General features: G+C 38.0%; 1 protein-coding gene across 7 annotated transcripts in view; it reads left to right on the forward strand.

Moving 5' to 3' along the window:
• dlg2 (discs, large homolog 2 (Drosophila)) overlaps positions 1–19,318 on the forward strand; it is a 119,037-nt gene that overhangs the window by 32,183 nt on the left and 67,536 nt on the right. The window contains exon 1 of one of the 7 annotated variants that reach the window (XM_028466282.1): positions 9,984–10,103. The exons of the other annotated variants lie outside the window; for them this stretch is intronic. Coding sequence (XP_028322083.1) covers positions 10,098–10,103 — 6 coding nt within the window. The 5' untranslated portion in view covers positions 9,984–10,097. Of the gene's footprint in view, positions 1–9,983; positions 10,104–19,318 lie in introns of those variants that run through there. 7 annotated transcript variants of the gene reach the window in all.

Genomic DNA, 19,318 nt, shown 5'->3' on the forward strand with positions numbered 1-19,318 from the left:
CAAACCTTATGATTGTAATATTTTCATAAACCGCAGACAACTTCTCAAAGTATAAACATTTATTAATCAAAACAAGTTAAAACCTACTAACAAAATAAAGCTAAAAGAGTGCTACGCTCACTAAACTAAGGATAAATGTATTTACACTTTAAAGGTAAAAAGTAGCATGATTTTAGTGTGTGTGTGTGAGAGCTATGATAAGATCAGTATTTAATCATGTGACTGCAATTATTTTAGGTCCGATTAGAATTTGAGATCCAGAGTACCTCGGTTCTGATGGGTCGGTGGTCCTTCTCTTGTGGCAGAGCGGACTGGCGAGAGGAGTCTGAAGCAGCAAAGCGTGGCTCTGGACCGCTGGAGTGTGTCTGAAAGGGTCCTTTCCTGGACCTGGTTCTGGCCTGTGTTAGGCTGATCGGTTCTGTTCCTTGTTCAGTGGGTTTCACAGCTCGTTCAGTCAGCAGGTTTCCACTGGTTCTGACCTGTGTTAGGCCTGTCTGGCCTTTGTTCAGCGTGTGCAGGCTTTGTTCTTGTAGTTCAGTGTTCAGCTCCTTCAGGCTAGGTTCTTGTGTTGGTTCAGTTCCTTCAGGCTAGGTTCTTGTGTTGGTTTAGCTCCTTCAGGCTAGGTTCTTGTGTTGGTTTAGCTCCTTCAGGCTAGGTTCTTGTGTTGGTTTAGCTCCTTCAGGCTAGGTTCTTGTGTTGGTTTAGCTCCTTCAGGCTTGGTCCTTGTGTTGGTTTAGCTCCTTCAGGCTAGGTTCTTGTGTTGGTTTAGCTCCTTCAGGCTAGGTTCTTGTGTTGGTTTAGCTCCTTCAGGCTTGGTTCTTGTGTTGGTTTAGCTCCTTCAGGCTAGGTTCTTGTGTTGGTTTAGCTCCTTCAAGCTAGGTTCTTGTCTTGGTTCAGCTCCTTCAGGCTTGGTTCTTGTGTTGGTTCAGTTCCTTCAGGCTAGTTTCTTGTCTTGGTTCAGCTCCTTCAGGCTAGGTTCTTGTGTTGGTTCAGCTCCTTCAGGCTAGGTTCTTGGTTCAGTGTTCAGCATCTTCAGTTGGAACAGGAGGTTTTATCTCTCGACGCACAATCTTGTTTAAAAGGTCTAATGTAAGAAAACACTTTGTTACAAAGAGCCAATTAGATTGCTTTGGATGTTTTGTGGGTTGTGGCTACCCTGTATGTGTGATAAGGGGTGAAGATCATATTTTCCCGGTTATTCTGGAACCAAACATGATATACTTTATACAAAGTTAATGAGAGATATTCCTGAGGAACACTTTTACTGTAAAAACAATTATATGATCTTATTCTAGGGTTGTCTTTGACTTCTGTGAATAAAACAGTTATTGACAGTGTAGATACATACATTTCAAACTTTTGTCAGAAATTTGTGTCCTTTTAGGATGTTTCATTGTTAATTCTTCTGAAACAGTAGACACAAAGGGAAATGATTCTGCCATGCGCTTCACAGCAGTGGGGAGGGACAAACAGTCGTAAATTCCTGTTCTCAGCTCTTTTGTTTGAAAGGGAAAAAGGAGGAAACTGTTCTCTGACCAAAGTGGTCAAGAAGTGTGCCGTGGTATCTGTCAGACATGACCTCCTACAGCATTATACTTAAAAAAATACTACTGCCACTTTGGGCGTGAAACAACAAAAAAATACAGTTTCATTAGTACGTTTTGTGCGTCCGTCTTTCTGTGTCGAAGTCTTGCAGGATCAGATTTCACAGGAGTTGCGAGGCTCCAGCCCAAAACAGCCTTCAATGGAAACGCGTTCAAAGTGCAATTATACTTTGTCGACATTTAGAAATATCACTTTTATTTGGGAAAATCTGTAATGGAAACCCAGCTGGAGAGTGAGTGATAGGAGACTGGATAAATCGTGTGTAAACGTAAGAGAAGCTTATTTAAGGTTAATTAATTTTACAGTCTGGATGTGGAGTGATGGTTGTCAGTCTGAGATCACAGCCCCCTTTGTGAGCTGTCTGACGGGGAGGGGCTGACGTCAGCAGGCGCTGCTCAGGGCAGTAACTACAGAGTGATACAGTACGAACATTCATGTCAAAGTCACTAAAACACCAGAAAAATCTCCAATAACAAGATAACGTCCCTACATTTGTCGCTAGTCTATATTGAGAAAAAAGTGGCTAAGAGCGCTCACAAAAGACATCGGTAATAGAGGTTCATTATCAGTTTCGAAACGGAGCGGAGACAGGATTCTCCATACTGCAGCTTTAATACTGTTGACTTATGAAAACTTCCTCTCATGTGACATTGCTTAATTAAATTTAAAGGGTTTTTCATTTTTAATGGAGATTTGTTGCGATTTAAAAGCATGATGTTTTAATTGGTAAATGCAGGTTTTTAGGAAAATTAAACTGATAACCTAAGAGCTGCGTCATGTTATGTAACGTATTAATTAGCCGGAAATGGGGCATCTTTAGTTGGTGGCAGTATGATATTTTACATTGAATGGATAATGCATTTTTTTCTATTTGTATTAAAAATGTATGTCTACATCATTCATATTTGATTAAAATGAATAATCTATCTTAGTAAAAATAACCTTGTGTCTAGAATGTGCTGTTACACATTAAGGCAAAGCTAATGTACATTTGTGCTAATAATGTGTTTGGTTTTGATACTACGGCTGGTTTCATTTGTTGTGAATCAGAAGCATTTGCTTGTACTGTATATTTTTTCCCTCCCCAGCGCGTTGACAGTGTATAGAGGCTTGTTATGTAATGTTGTGCATGTGTGTGAGAAAAGGAGGGCGATGCAGGAGAAAATCCTATAAGATGATGAGCAACATGCGGCATCCATTTCTCAGGGATTCACCCTGTTAGTATTCTGATTCTCACTTATATTTAAACATCTCATCAGTCCATAGTTGGTACTATTTGACCTGTTTTTACCATCAATACCTGTGTAAGACCTGCTTCTTTTGGCAGTCCTTGGTTTATTTGTGAATCTGTGAATAACTACAAAGCTTTTCATTCAGTAGAAGCTGGTTTTTGCCATTTTGAATTATCCCCTAACCGAAAAAACACAAACCAAATGCCATAGTTGCGTAAACGTGGGTTGGATTGATGTTTCCTTTCATGCTGGAGCTTTCTTCTACTACCTCAGCATCTTTAGTTCTTGCTTTATTCTAGACTTTGAAGAAGATTTCCTCGATGCTTGTGCAAAACGACAATGTTTTTGTGTTATTGTGGTCTAAGATCCAATGTGCAGGTAAGGAGCGTGTGCGTGCGTGCGTGTGTGTGTGAGTGAGTTTGCAGTTTTAATGGATAATGGCTATTGACAAACAGTGTTGGTCAAGTTACTTGGAAATAGTAATTAATTAGTGATTAGTAAAAGAATGAAAGTGAAAGAATAATGCCTTAATTCTGTAAAGTGTCTTTGAGTGTCTATGATAAAGCGCTATATAAAATTGATGCATTATTATTATTATTATTATTATTATTATTATTAGTGATTCCAAGAAAACAATCCAGTTACTTTACTGATTATTACTGATTTCAATCCACCCACTTTTCAAGTGAGCAAAGGTATTGGAACAGACATTATTAAATTAACTTGCATCAAGCCTTCATGTGTTCTTCATGTGAAATGCTTTTCCAGACCTTTACTACAGCCTCTTTTAGTTCTTGTTTGTTTCTGGGGGTTTCTCCCTTCAGTCTCGTCAACAGGAGCTAAAATGCTCTATTGGGTTAAGGTCCAGTGATTGACTTGGTCAGTCTAAGACCTTCCACTTTTTCCCCTGATGAAGTCCTTTGTTGTGTTGGCAGTGTGTGTTTTGGCTCATTGTCTTGTTGCACGATGAAGCTTATCTCGATTAGTTTGGATGTATTTTTCTGTAAATTACGAGACAAAATAGTTTAGTAGACTTCAGAATTCATTCTGCTGCTACCATCATGAGTTACATCATCAATAAAGACTAGTCAGCCTGTTTCAGAAGCAGCCATGTAAGCCCAAACCATGATATTACCTCCACCATGCTTCACAGATGAGCTTGTGTGTTTTGGATCATAAACAGATCCTTTCTCTCTCCATTCTTTGGTCTTTCCATCACTTTGGTAGAGCTTCATCTTGGTCTCATCAGTCCATTAAACTTTGTTCCAAAACTTTTGTGGATCATCTCTGTACTTTGCAAAATTAAATCTGGCCTTCTGATTCTTTTTGCTGATGAGTGGTTTGCATCTTATGGTATGGCCTCTATATTTCTTCTCTCAAAGTTTTCTTTGAACAGTGGATTATGATACCTTCACCGCTGCCCTGTGGAGGTTGACAGTGATGTCACTGACTGTTGTCTTTGGGTGTTTCTTCACAGCGCTCTCAATGTTTCTGTCATCAACTGCTGTTGATACCCTTGGTCGACCTGTTTGATGTCTGTTGCTCAGTAAACCAGTAGTTTCTTTCTTTTTCAGGACATTCCAAATTGTTGTATTGGCTACGACCAATGTTTGTGCAGTAGCTGGTTTACTTTTCTCCCATAGACAGCTCTCTGGTCTTCATATTTGGTTAACAGCAAATGCAGTTTTTCACAGGTGAAACCCAAAGCCAAAAACAATAATGATTTAATGTTTAAGCAATCAATGTAAAAGGCAACACCTGAGCAACTAGAAACACCATCAGTCACATGATCTAATACTTTTGCTCACTTGAAAAGTGGGCGGGTTCCAACAAAAGATGCTCTGTCCTGAGTTGTTTAACACATCTAGATGTAAATAAATATCATGAAATAAAAGCTGGAATTATGAACTTTCGTCTCATATTCATGTTTTGATCTGAAACCCAAATGTCATCAGTAATCAACAAAAACAAAGAAACTGACCTTGGCATTCAAATACTTTACAAGTACTTTAATTACTTTACTTAATATAATTAAGTTACTTTTCAAAAATGGGATGCATAGAATTTTAAACAGTAAACCTTTCAGCCTAATTCTATTATTTTGGCATGTTCCACATTAAAAATGTAATCAAATGATTTTAAATCTTGTTTTATTACATTTTTTAACCCAATGCACATTGTATCAAGCAAATATTATATTAAATGCAACAGTTTCTGACTTGAAGAAAATTATTGAACATTTAAACTTATTTACTGCACATTCCACTAAACTCCAACATCTATTATTTCTTTCTAATGATTTACAGTATTTAGTGCAGTGGTTCCCAACCTGGATCATGACTGCATTTAATATCAAGAATTTCTGCTGACATTTTTTTCTAGAATTAGTTTTTGATCATGTTTGAGCTCAGATTTTTTTTTTTTTTTGGTGCATTTTAGTTTCACAAAGTGAAAGTATAAAGCAGGGGTCACCAACCTTTCTGAAACTGTAGCTACCTCATAGGTACTGTATAGTCTGAAGGGCTACGAGCTAGAAAAGCACTTCTTAAATACTACATGTTCACGGTTTCACGTTAATTAGAGGCTATGAAATGTCTTTTGTCGACGAGGTTTGTGGTTTCACAGTCTCCTTTTGTCAGACACTAAATGTTCTTCAACAATACTAGTGTAACCATAAAGACCTCCTAACGGAGGGCGTGACACCTGCAAGCTCTAGTTGATTTAGTTTCAGTTCGTCGTATAAAGGGATTAAATCCAAAGCTATTAACATTAACTGTCCACCAACCGTGGGCTTTGCTTTTATTACAAACACATTACACAAGTTTTGCTTAAGAACATTTTGCACTTTTAAATTTACTTTAAATCTGTGCAAATTGGAAACTAAACTAAAAAAAACAAAAGACAAAATAAAGACCCAATAGATGAAACAAGCTTTAAAACAACTGCATATTTAATAATAATATTTTGAAAGCAACATGTTTATCAGCACTTCTTAAAATCCAAAAGAGCGTATTGCTAAAGTTTTTGTTTATTTGTGTAATTATTTCACCAATGTTGCCCTTTGACTGACAAACATCTGTGTTCAAAGTCTTGCTTTTGTTGAAGATAACTGCTCCTCTGATTTTAAATACCCTCTGAGTGCAATGGTTTGGGAGCAAATTGTATAATAATAATAATAATAATAATAATAATAATAATAATAATAATAGGAGCAGGTAGTGATTGTAAATTAACCTACCAATAATTGAGCTGATCAGTCTCTGATGAGGTCAAAGCTTCTGATGTGATCAGCTGTTGGTCGTGGCCTAAACATTATTTGAGTTTCCTCTTCTGTTTGGAAACAGTGAAATGTCTTTAAATTGTGTTTGTGTAGGACGACACACACACTTTCACCTCCTACACATTAAAAGAGCAAACGTGTGCACGAAGTGATGAATGCAGCTGAAAAGTAGTTTTCTTCATTCTCCTGTAGTGATATTGTTCCTGTGATTCTTTTTATTTTGGCCATTGTTGCTTTGAACCAGAGGTGTGGACTCCAGTCACATGACTTGGACTCAAGTCACAAATTTGATGACTTCAGATTGGACTTTCCAAAAAGTGCCCAACTTAGACTTGAAAGCAAATGATTCATGACTTAAAGCTGCAGTATGTAAGTAATTTTTTTTTTGGCTTCATTTGCTCAAAAGTCCATAATTATTTTTGAGCATATTGTTATCCAAAGTGTTGTGAGTGGACAGTGAATCTATTCTCCTTCTCATGGCTCTGTAAAAGAGCTTTAGAAATCCAGGAGCGTGACGCTGGATGTCAGCCAATCAGAGATCGTTCTACAAACACGCGTGCTCCATGGGCTGTGACACGTTCACAAACCAAATGCAAAGACGGATGTTTCAGCAGAAGTCTCCATCGCGGCGTTAGACACAACAGTTACATGGTAAATCAAGCAAAAAAAGGCAGACCAAGTCACAAACATACTCGGGATGATACGTGCATTCATGTTAAAGTCTCTAAAACATAAGAAAACTCTTAAATAATACAAGAGTTCATACATTTGTCACTTGTCTCTATTGAGAAAAAGTTGCTAAGAGCGTTCACTAAAGATACCGGTAAGTTTTGGTTTTGAACCGGAGCGGAGAGAGGATTCTACAAACTGCAGCTTTAACTCGGACTTGTGCTTTTTCACTCAGGATTGAACACTTTACTTCCTACCCTTTAATGACAAAATATTTTATAAAATGAAATTGACATGTCAACCTTTAAACAAGCTGACAGCCAATCAGGAAGCAACTAAAAACATCAATATAGGCTGAAACGTGTGCAACATCTCTCTATGTCTGTCTGTGTCTGTCTGTGTCTGTCTGTGTGCGTGTGCGTGTGTGTGGCGTGTATCTCCCTGTTCGACCAGAACTTTTTGAACAGCTTGTACATGGCCCCATGGTGTGCATCTATTATTTTAAAGTTATTTGGTGATTACGTTTCAAAACGTTGATTTTAATTTTTCAACGTGGGTTACACCGGTTTCACGTTTACCTCCGTACTGAGATTCTAACCCTAACATAATCCAATAAACAAATAAAACATGTGTCTGCTCACTTTGAAAACACAGATAAACAAAAACGAATTATTTTTTTTTTTTTTTAGCAAAAATTCCTTTTTCGATAGTTCGCATGCGCATATACAATCTCAGTACGATGGCAATTTTTATTTCATTTAGGGGTGACTGTGCGAATTAATTTCAGGAAATTTTAGTTCTTTGAACAATTTGAGATTTAAAATGACCGCAGATTGATTTTTATCTTCCAAATATTGTGGAGTTTTCTTGACACAATAATTCATGTTTTTTCTGTCTTCTTTGATGCACTAAAGAAGGGCCAGATTTGAGTTTGACACATGTCGCCTTAATGCATCAGACTAAACTTGACCTTTACTCACTTTATTAATTCATTTACCATTAAGTAAATCAGTAAAAGTCCTGGTATTTGACCTTTTAATTTGCCACATACAGCCTCTTAAATAAATGATCTCAGCCTTTAAGTTTGACTTCATTTACATATTTAATACAGTATATGTTACATTTTGATGTGCTAACCAGATGGTGGCGCTGTACACAGGTACACTTTATGCACTTAGTGAAAACTGAATAATTCACCTTTTAATTAGTATTCACAGGTATGTATTGTTCATTTTTCCAAACTAAATCTGTCTAAAGCTTGTCCTGTAACAAGTAGATACTGTAAATTATTTATTTTACATACATAACAAGTGACTTTTGAAAGTTAGCAGAGACGTGCAAACATTCACACACATCTGCTCTTTGTTGTTGCTTCACATCTGCCCATTTTTTATGTTTTATGACTGTTTTTAAACTTTTATGTGTTGCTGTGAGTCAGGTCTACATTACAGCTGTGAAATAAGTCACATTTTGCTTCATCGAGACAAATTCATAGTTACCTGCCAGTGGTGCAAAAAACACAAAATCAGGGTTCATGTTAAAATGGGTACATGTGATTTTTTCACAATCGTGTGTATTGTGAAGTTAGTAGATTAAATTAGTAAATTTAAATCTATTTCACGTGCAGTCATAAGTCTTAAATTGAACTCACCTTAAGATGCACCTTCACCATTTCTTCATCAGAATCAGAAATACTTGATTTATACCGTAGATCACTTTTTTACAGAGGCCTCAGAAATATTACAGAAAGAAACACTAAGCAAAGAAAAGAAAATGTACATTATTAGGTAAAAGAGTGTCAATTAAATAAGGATTAAATACAAGTATTCAAGACGTATCAGGTTTTTCTTAATATCTTATTTTGTATCAAAACACCTGTTTTAAGAGTCGCTGATTTTGTTACTTCTCAGAACAGCATTAAAAGCTCCGTTAGATGATCACTGAGTGCATCCTAACACAGACCTTCAACTAAACATCAGAACTCACTCACACGTGCTGTCCCTTAGAGGAGAAAAAGACTGAGGTGGCACATTTTGTGCAGCAGTTTGTCAATAAATGAGCTTACATGACATTTTGGATCAGCAAATTTAAGCCAGAATTGTTTTTATGGTCAGACTATTTTAATCGTCAGGGGTGGACTGGGACAAAAAAAACCCAGCCCTTCCATTATGTGACCAGACTAGTCCACTACATTATCAGTGACACCATGTAGACGCTGTTATTAAATCAGTGATGTAAAGCATGTAGTTTTTTTTTTTTTGTCTTAGTTTTAATAATTATTCCCCCAGAAAACCTTAAAAGGGGAAACTTTTTAACCCCTTTTTACCTATTTCCTTTGGCCACTTTGCAACATCCTTTGTCACATTGTCCTTTAATATTTTTTTTGTCCACTTTTCATCCAAATAAGCTAGAAATAGCAATAAATATCACTTGTTTCCTTTTTTCCCTTCATTTTGCCTCTTTTTGTTCCAGATTTTTGTCCTTTTTCACTAATGTTTGCCACATTTTTCCCATTTAAGCTTCCCTTTAACATTTTTTGGCCACTCTTGGCTGCTTTTGGCCCATTTTAGTCGTTTTAGACTTTTTTCTTGCCATGTTGTTTGCCACTTTTGGACCATTTTTGGCCACTTGTTACCATGTCTGCTTCCACTCACGAAAACAAAAACACACCAACAGCCCACCGGGACCATGACCGGTATGCTAGATGGTTAGTACACCTCTTTATATTACCATTTTTGAGAAAAAATGTTGAGGAATGAGTTTTGCACCATGTCGCCCAGCACTAATATGTATACTGTTTATATATATATATATATATCCTTTTTCCTCGATGAATATTTCTTTGTCTTCTGTAGCTTTTTTGTAATACTGCACATATTTATTATCTGCTCAATAGTATTGTGCTACTTACTGCCCTCAGGTGGCCAGGATGGGGACTTAAATAAGTTAGTCTGACACCACTTTGCATGCACAGGCCTCAACAATGTAAATCACCTGCTGTTTAATAACTTTGGGCCAAAAAAGAGGTGAAATTAGAGCTTTTTAGCATTTGTATGACCAGCACCATGCACAGTGGTTGAACACCAGTGTTAGTGGGTGGGGTGTCTGGGGTCTTAAGCTTTTAGTTCCTTTAAATGTGCTCCACACAAAGGTGGGTGGATGGAGGGAGCAAGCCAGCACATTTTGCCGCAGCTCCCAGTGCAGACACACACACACACACACACACACACACACACACATACACACACAGAGAAACACACACACACACCTCCGTTAATGATCGCGTACAGCAGGAGACGGGAAAGCAGCACATGGCGGTAAGGTGAGATTTTAACTGTTCGGTAAGTTGTGAATGAAAGACGTGTGTGTGTGTGTGTGTGTGTGTGTGTGTGTGTGTGTGACATGAGCTGCCAATCAGGAGAGTGAAAGCAACTTGAACTCTGAGAGCAAAAAAACGTCTTTTTTATGATCCTGATTCTGCACTGCAGCATCTTTTATCTCTGCTGGCCTTTGCTTTTTCTCACCATGTCTACATCTGCAGAATGACAATCTGGCTGTCTTTAGAAATCCAATTTGTATCTTTTTTCTTCTTCTTCTTCATGAAACATAACATTCCTGAAGTCAGAAGCAGTAGACAGGCGTTTTATTGTCAATGATCTGCAGAAACCAGTGTTTAATGCAGTTGTTTTCATCATCAGTAACAAACATGGGACTCTGAATGTATGTTTGCAAAATGTGTATTATCAGTGTTATTGATATTAGGCCTGGGCAGTATATGGAGTTTTGTGATATAACAAGTTTTGTAATGTAGAAAATGACTCTGTAATGATGATACAGTTTGATTTCAAAGCGTATTCTGCGTTAAAAGCATAGTTTTAGGAGCCCCTGCTGTTGCCTGTGCTCCCCTTCTTGTGTCTCATTAATTCTGCTCTGCTGCTGCTTCTGAGCACCAACGCCCCGCCCTCCCTAACTCCCCCTCCCTCACTCACTCCCCCCTTCCTCCCAGTGCAGAGGAAACATGACCAACACAGACGGCACAGAGCGATGAACTGTGCTGACTTTCACTTTGTGACTGGATGTCTGTTGGAGGCCCAGTGCAGATGTCTTATAACTACAGTATATAAGGTTGCACTGGAAGCCGTGGGTGGAAACAATGCATCGACATTATTAATGTGACGTCATAAACTCACAGTTTGAGCCTCATTGCAGCAGCTTTTAGCCCGCGCCGTAGTTATTACTCCCTTTTCTACCACTTCTTCATCAGTTTCCACTTTCAAGACATTTCCAGCACTTTTAAACCCTGTCCTCCTTTTCTCCACCTTATGTCACATATGTTGACCCATTATTGTCACTTTTAACCTCTTTTCACCATATTTCATGCAGATTTTTGCCAAATTAACCACATTCGCAATTTGTCATGCCCATTATTTGCCAGTTTAAACTGGAACTTTTAACCAATTTCTGTGTTTTTTAAAATCCCATTTCACCACCTTTTCCACCATTGTTGGTCACTTTTAACCCATTTTATTTCTGATTAAAACAAGGATTGACATCTTTAAAGGGCCCATGTTACGCTAAATTAACTTTTCTGTGCTTAAACATGACCAAATTTGATGACACGTTTCCACTTTGATGACTAATTTGATGCGGCACTGAAATGGAGAAGCCACGCCTCCAGGAAGCGCTCTGCCGTGATTGACATGTAAACAGACACACCCACGAAGGCGAGCATTTCAGCGTCCTTCACGCAGTGCTACAGTATGTATGTATTTTCTACAGTCTATGTATGTACTGGTGAACACCCCGCCCACACGCTCTGTCTCGTCTTTATAAAGCAGCAGAAGCTACGGAGTGGGTGGGAGGAGGGCGGGCCGTCCTCTGGCCCTACGTCACCATGTGGGGAGGAGGAAGTCAGTGTCCCATCTATAGACACGCCCACTCATGAGTATTCATAAGTAGGACGCAAATCAGCCTGTTTGTGTAGAGTTTGAGAAAATAAACATATGGACCTTTAATGTGACTCTTTACAATGGCCCAAAGAATAGTAAATGTTCCTGGATAACAGTGGATATTATTCAGATAAATAAATAAATGTGGTTATCACAGATTCATAGAACAATAGACCATCATTTTACTGACTTTATGGATGGACCCCAAAAATTCCCCCTTATACTGTAGATGGCCCTCTCTCCACATGACAGTGGTGGGGGTCCCCACTCTCTTGAACCTTTATTTTGGGGGTTGTGGGCTGTAAGGGTTGAGAACCACTGATGTACTGGATCGTAGTTCCCTTAAAACTACACTCAGCAACTCAGGCTGTGCTTTTCATCCCTATCGGACAGCTCTAATTGATATTGATATACTTCTTTTTTTTTTTTTTACACATTCCACAGAGTAGCAACACCCCTGAAAGGTTGCCAGTCACTTTTTCATTTGGTCATTGTCTGATGTTCTTGTTCCTGTTTATGGTCGTGGGACTCTGCTGGGAGCTAATATCTTCAGGGAACTAAACGTGGGGTACTCCCTGGACACCCCTTTTATTTTGATTGAATTGATAGACACAAATATTGTATCATAATACATACCAAATAAATAATAAATTAAAAAAGGATGACTTTGATCACATTTTTTGTAATAAAATTAGAAATCACTTCAATCAGAAAAACCCTGTTCAACCAAAGAAAAAAGGGCTCAAATGTAATTGCTTTGGGTGTCAAATATTATATTATAATATTAACACGTTCTTTGATTGAAAATGTGTTTTTCTTAAAAAATGAAAAGACAATTGTCAGTGTGGGGTGCCCTAAAACATGAACTAAACTACTGTCCAGCATTTGTCTGTGGGATGTTTTAAAAAGCAGTGACGGTTGTAACATTGCTCTGTGTTTGTAGGATCGTGTCTGTGCACTGACACAGACTAGAGTTGGAGGAGGGTTCAGGTTCTCTGGAGAGAAAGAGAAAAAGAGAGCGAGTGTTGGATGAATTCATATCAGCATGTATGAAAGCATTACTCACTCATAAGTGAAGCCGTGCTTTCACGAGGCGTGACCTTTCTCTCATGGACTCCTCACCGTGTCCTGCTACACTTGGTGTTTTCTAACTCTAGTGTTTGCATAGGAGAACACTGATATATATATATATATAGACATATATATCTGGGTGATACAGACAGGATGTGTCCTATTGTCAAAAACCCAGAGTGCACCCCAGTGGTGTGTCATTGCAAAGTGGCTTGTTCTACCAACACCATGTCGTTGATGTTTGGATGTAAGGTAAGATGTTGTATTTTCTCTGTTTACGGTTAGTGATTCCTCACATATATAGTGAGTGTGTGTGCTGTAGTATGTACAGTAGTATGTTGGCTGGAAGAGAATATGATCATTGAGTCTGATAAGCTGCAGAGAAAGGATTAACTGTTCCAACGTCAGCACATCTTCTGTTGTCAGTCTAGATTATCCATGATGTCCTCCTGCTGTGAGGTTTGATAATGTCATGAAAGTCAGCATCCAGTGGCTTTTCTAGCCACGTTTCTCAAAGTTTGGGCTAGAGTACGATTGGGGATGGAGCTTCTACTAAATCTCATCAAATCTGTATTTTCTGCATTGTTTCACTGTAAATAGAGGGAAAATGCCACTATTATTAAGTTACTGGAGGGCTCTGGCTTAAAGGTAGGGTATAGGTGATTTTCTCCAGATACACTTTTTAAGTTTTTGGTTGAAATTGTCTTTATGTTGTGACAGAAATGAAGATTTGATGTGCTCTGTAAAAGGAACAAAGGAAATCATCATCTGTAGCAGCTGTAAACCTGTAAAAACTTTGACCAATGAAAAAGACAGTTTTTTTTTTTTTTTTTTTTTTTTAACCAATCACGTCTCCCTGTTTGTTCTTGACCCCATGCGTGTACGAGCCTACACTCAGCGCGTCACCAGTGACAGTTAAAATGGAGTTTTTAGTCACGTTTTTTAACATTTATAATGATAAAGTTTAGTGTTTGCTTACTGCTGAATGAGACAATGTAGTTTCTCCACAATACAAGTAATGAGCTGAGCTGCTTTTAGAGCACCGGTGCTTGCGCATGTGATTGAGGGGCGTGGCTTTAGAGGGAGCACAGAGGGGAGGGGGCGGGTAAAAGCGGAGCGCTCAGAGGATGCTAGTTTCAAAATGTTAGTGTTCGAAAATTACCTACCCTGCCTTTAAGGCTTAAACATCGCTCCTCAGAGTGACATACTCAAGCGAACAGACTGTGTAGTAGTTTCCATTAAACTCCTACATTTCCCATAATCCTTAGCACTTCTCTGTAGTCCTTGTACTCTGGGACGTGTTTTAAAGATGTCGTACTTTTGTAGCTTGTCTGCCAGTCTGTCCTCTAAGCTGGTGTTCATGTCTCCTGCTCTGTTTCACCAGACGGTGTGATGTTTTTGACTCTGTGCTTCTATAAAGAGCAGATTCTGCACTAATCAGAGGGTTCATCAATCTGTGTGTATTTATAGACCCATCGCGCGTGTGCGTGCGTGTGTGTATTAGGGATGTAACGATTCACTCAACTCCCGATACGATTCGATTCACAATACTGGGTTCACGATACGATTCTCTCACGATTTATTTTACAAAATGGGACTGTAGACAAATTTTTTTTGGGGAAAAAAACTAGAAAATACTGTACTATTTTATTTTTATTTTTCATTGTCAAAAGAATTCCTTGATAAACTATTCAAAACAATGCAATTTAACTAAAAAATAAATCTTGAATGAAATAAATAAAGGAATAATACAAATGAAAATGAGGCCTATTAATTTAAATTCTGGTTCTATAATAAACAATGCAAAACTGCATAATAGTTATTTTTCTTTTAAAAGTGCAACTGAAAATGTATTTTGTGCCTTAACAATTGTACTTTAAAAAAAACAAAAAAAAAACGTGATTGCACTGATTTACGTCATATTTGTTTGGACCAGCAGAGGGCGCTGGTAACACAGTGGTCGGTTGGCATGCAGATATCTTGCAGTGAAGAAGAGAAGCTATGCTAGCAGACAGAGCTAATAGAAAAACGTGACTTTTACAGATATTCAAGTAATATTACAGATATTCTTTTGGTGTTAAAGGGGTAATGAATCATTTATTAACATATTTAAGAGTAGAAGGCAGCCAGAAAGAAAGTATTAGCAGACTCCGCCCGCCACCTACGCTTGTGGATAGCGCCCTCTGCTGGTTAAAAAAGTACTGCGATTCAATTTTCAGAAAATCGATTTCAACCGTGATACCTATGAATCGATTTTTAACTGCCTTACGATTAATCGTTACATCCCTAGTGTGTATCATTGTGTGCATTACCATCTGTCTCTGCGCACAGCGCTGACCAGCAGCCTGAGTGGGTGTGTCTTAGTGCTACAGCAGTAACAGTCTCCTGACCTGTCACTAGTCACTAGTCACTAGAAAGCAGGGGTTTAGTTTTAGTTACTCTTTGATTCAATATTGGAACAAATAGTTTAAACTGGCCAATAATGGGCATGACAAATGTTGAATGTGTTTAAATTGGCAAAAATAAGTAAGAAAAAGTTAATAAAATTGGTAAAAAATATGGCAAGTTTGGTGTAGTCGCAGAAAAAGGGTAAAAATAATCAAAAATAGGGCTTGAATTGATCAAAAAATATTTCTTGTTTCTTGAAGGCATCTGATGACCCCCCTCCCAGTGCTTCGTGTGAGTAAGTTCTGTAGTGTGGCTTGTTTAGGGAAAGGTCTGAGTTAGAACACAGTCAGTGATCATCTAAGCTTTCTATACTGTTCTGAGAAGTAGTGAAAACAGCGACTCCTAAAACAAGTATTGTAATACAAAATAAGAATATCTCCATATAGGCGATATTGTAATTTCCATATCTTGCCAAAATAGAAAACTCGATTTATCTTGAATCTTGATATATTGCCCAGGCCTAACATCATATCAACATTCTCAGTATCCTTCTGCATGGCATTTGTTCTTTTTCATAATTAAACACAGAAAAGCTAAAAATGTAACCTCATACAATAAGATCTAGGAGGGAGAAACCAACACTGTTTAACGTTCATTCCAACGCCAACATTTACAGTGTTAGAAGAGAACTAAGGTGAGAATAAAGCTGAATTAATAATATAGAAATCCTTCTCTTCCTGTTTTTACGTATGTTTTTATTGTAATGATTTTAGGATCACAAATATAAAATTTAAAAACTGTAACGCGGAAATAAGCCTTGGTGGAGCTACACCATTTAAGAAACCACCACACGGCTGTGTGCAGCATTTGAAGCAATAGTAACCATGCTAATGCTAATGCTAGCGGTAAACAGAGCCAAGGGTCCGCTGAGAGCGCTTATCAGATGAGAAAATGGCGTTCATGGCTTTGGACATGAATAAAAACCTTCCACTAATGTATAAGTGAATGAGAACAACTGTTCCTTCTGTTATTACCCTTAATTATTATTATTTTTATTTAGCTTTTGTCTTGTCAGCTGTTGAGTTATTTTTAGAATAATATTTTTACATTTAAATATCTACAAAGCTGCTGCATTTGGACATTTTTTTTTTATTATTATTTTTGCTCTACAAGGAAACCTAAAACTTTATTAGTCATTTAAGATGTTTTGTTGGTTTGTCCTGTAGTTTATTATTTTATCATCTACCCCAAACCCTGGAATTTTCTGTATTTGTATAACCAAAATACTGCTGTGCACTTTATTTTAGCCAAAGAGCTCCAAACAGGTCTGTAATGTAACATGATGGACACAATTACTTCATTTTTAAAATGTGAAAAATGAAAGACGTGATATAATTTAGTATTTTGGACAGCAATGTACTCAACTTTTAATTAATATTTGAGATAACTGCATTTAAAACAACATGATTGTATTGATTCACAGGTATTGTTCAGTGTTTTACAATAAAATAACTTTGGAACATTATAGGTGTTTAATGTCAGCAAAAAAAAAAATCGGGATTGGACAGAAAATAGCAATTGGTGCATCCCTACTTGTCTTTGATAAGAATGGTAACATAAATGATAAACTGTAGCAATGACGCATAAATGTATTAATTTTACATATAAAAGTGGTCAGTGTTCTTAAATGGTAAAAAGCTAAGTGACTCATCAATAACAACCTATAGCAACATTCAGCTGCTGGCGGAGGCTGTAGATGAAATAAAGAAGAGGAATGTGCGCTACATTATAGCATAGCAACAGTAATCTCTTCATGCAGCTCACTTAATAAACCCTGAGGCTTCAGAGTAAGACTGACCCACATGCTGTGAGCCGTAGCACTGCTCAAGTGTTCGCTGACGTCGACACTGTCACCAAAAAAGATGGAGGAAGCAGCTACGTACACGTACAGTCCTGTTGGATCAGCTGAGTGGAAATAAAGACTCTGTGGGTGAAGCATCAGCTGTGGACGCTGGCTTTTAATATAATAATAATAATAATATTATTCTATTACCCCTGGAAATGAACAAAATATAAATAGTTCAATACAAACTAGTAATGAAAACACTTAAATACCACTAAAAGGTTTTTATGCTTTCGTGAAGACGTTTTTTAGACAATTCTATGTTGAAATGTATTGTTAAAGCTCATTGGCCCACGTACTTTGCTCTCAAAACATTTAGAATTTTTTACCAATTGTTCCGTGATTATTCGATAGACACACTGCATAATTGTTAGTTTGATCGGATTAATATTTTTTGAGATGTGTTTAGTGAGGGAATATGTGTCGATTTTTGAGTGTCTTTATTTTTCTTCCATTTTCATCTTCCAATATCTCATGAACTCCAGCACATAGGAAAGTTACATATGGTATATTAATACAGCTCCACCTACTCTATCAGAATATACAAAAAGATCTGCCATACATCCTACCCGGTGGACATGTCAGCTCCTCTAAATAGTAAAAAAGTGAGTGTATGTTTGGGTCTGGAACATGTTTGGGCCTTCAGTAAACACCTCGCACACAACGGACTAAACACGGACTGTCGGCTCTCCTCAGAGAGAGGACTTTCCATTAAAATCCTACATTTCCCACAATCCTTAGCGCTTCTCTGTAGTCCTTGTACTCCTGGGACGTGTTTTAAAGGTGTCGTGCTTTCGTACCTTGTCTGCCATTCTCTCCTCTCAGCTGGTGTTCATGTCTCCTGCTCTATTTCACCAGGCGGTGAAATACAGGGAGGTGTTACATTTAATGGGGGTCGATACATGGCGACCAGTGTTTAGTGTGACACTGGTCGGAGAAGTCTTCGCGGTTGTAGAATCTGAGCTTTGCAGTTAATTGGCCTGGTGGACTCCTTGGGGTTTTGTGGGTGTCTGCCCGAGTATGTTTCAGCCTTTGGCAAATGTCTCAGCTCCCTGTAATTTGATCAGCTTAGAGCTATGAACATAGACTGTTCACATCACTAATGATTAGTCACTAGTGACTAATCATTAGTTCTTGGGTGACACGCTCTGGAAATCCAAAAAATACCTAATTTTTTACTATTTCCATCAACCTATAACTGCATGTGGGAATGTAAGGAAACATCTGATCTTTGTTTTATTTTCTAGTATATAAAGGTTACTGTTACTTTTTATATTATTATTATTATTATATTTTTTTGGAACCCAACTTTGGGTTATTTCACCACTCGTGAATATTGAAAATCCTTTACATGAAGCCATTGTAGCTTCACTAGTTGACTCTGTCTTCTCATTTATTGTTTGTTAGCTTTTCACTAGAAACATGAAATACTTTTTCCGCAAATACACGTCACAGGACATGATGTACCTGGTCACATGACCACTTCTCTCTGAGAAAACGTGGCGTGGTACATGTGGACAGAAGAGGAGACTCAGACATTTCTTAGCGTTAGACTTAAAAATGATTAGTGCCTCGTTAGACGTCAAACAACAAATGAATACGGAGCGTCCGTCTTTCTGCAGAAAAGTCTCATGGGATGAGATTTCATCAGAGTTACCAGGCTCAAAAACAACCTTCAACGGTAGAAAAAAATAAATACATTTTGCAATATATTGCGATATAGCATTGCGTGTAGGGTTGGGCACCGAGAACCGGTTCCAAATACGAATCGGTTTCGTACATTCAGTTCCAGAATCGTTACGAAGATGTTTGCATTTCGATTCTTTTTTCGATTCCTAAATGCCTGCACTAGTTTGTTTCAGCAGGGTTTGTATAAGGTGTGTGTGTGCGCGTGTGCATGCGCGCGGCGGCTACGGTTTCAGTTTGGAAGAGAGATAGAAACTAATCACCGGTAAAAATCGCACTAAACCTCTGGGAAACAATCACCATGAATAAATATTATCTCCCTGGTAAATACAGGAGCTCTAACAACTGGTAAAATGATAAACTGGTGATATTACAGCCTGTACATGCAGTACGGGGACACATTTACTCCTCCTCTGGGTCCTAGTGCCAGCCGTCCGGTGAAGCCTGTTCTGTTTACCGAGGTCCGTGTGAAAGTCTGCATGTTTATGCCTCTGTCCATCCACTCTTTTCATTATATCCATATCTTTTAGGACTT

This window comes from Gouania willdenowi, chromosome 14 (genome assembly GCF_900634775.1).
Source record: "Gouania willdenowi chromosome 14, fGouWil2.1, whole genome shotgun sequence".
NCBI lineage: Eukaryota > Metazoa > Chordata > Actinopteri > Blenniiformes > Gobiesocidae > Gouania > Gouania willdenowi.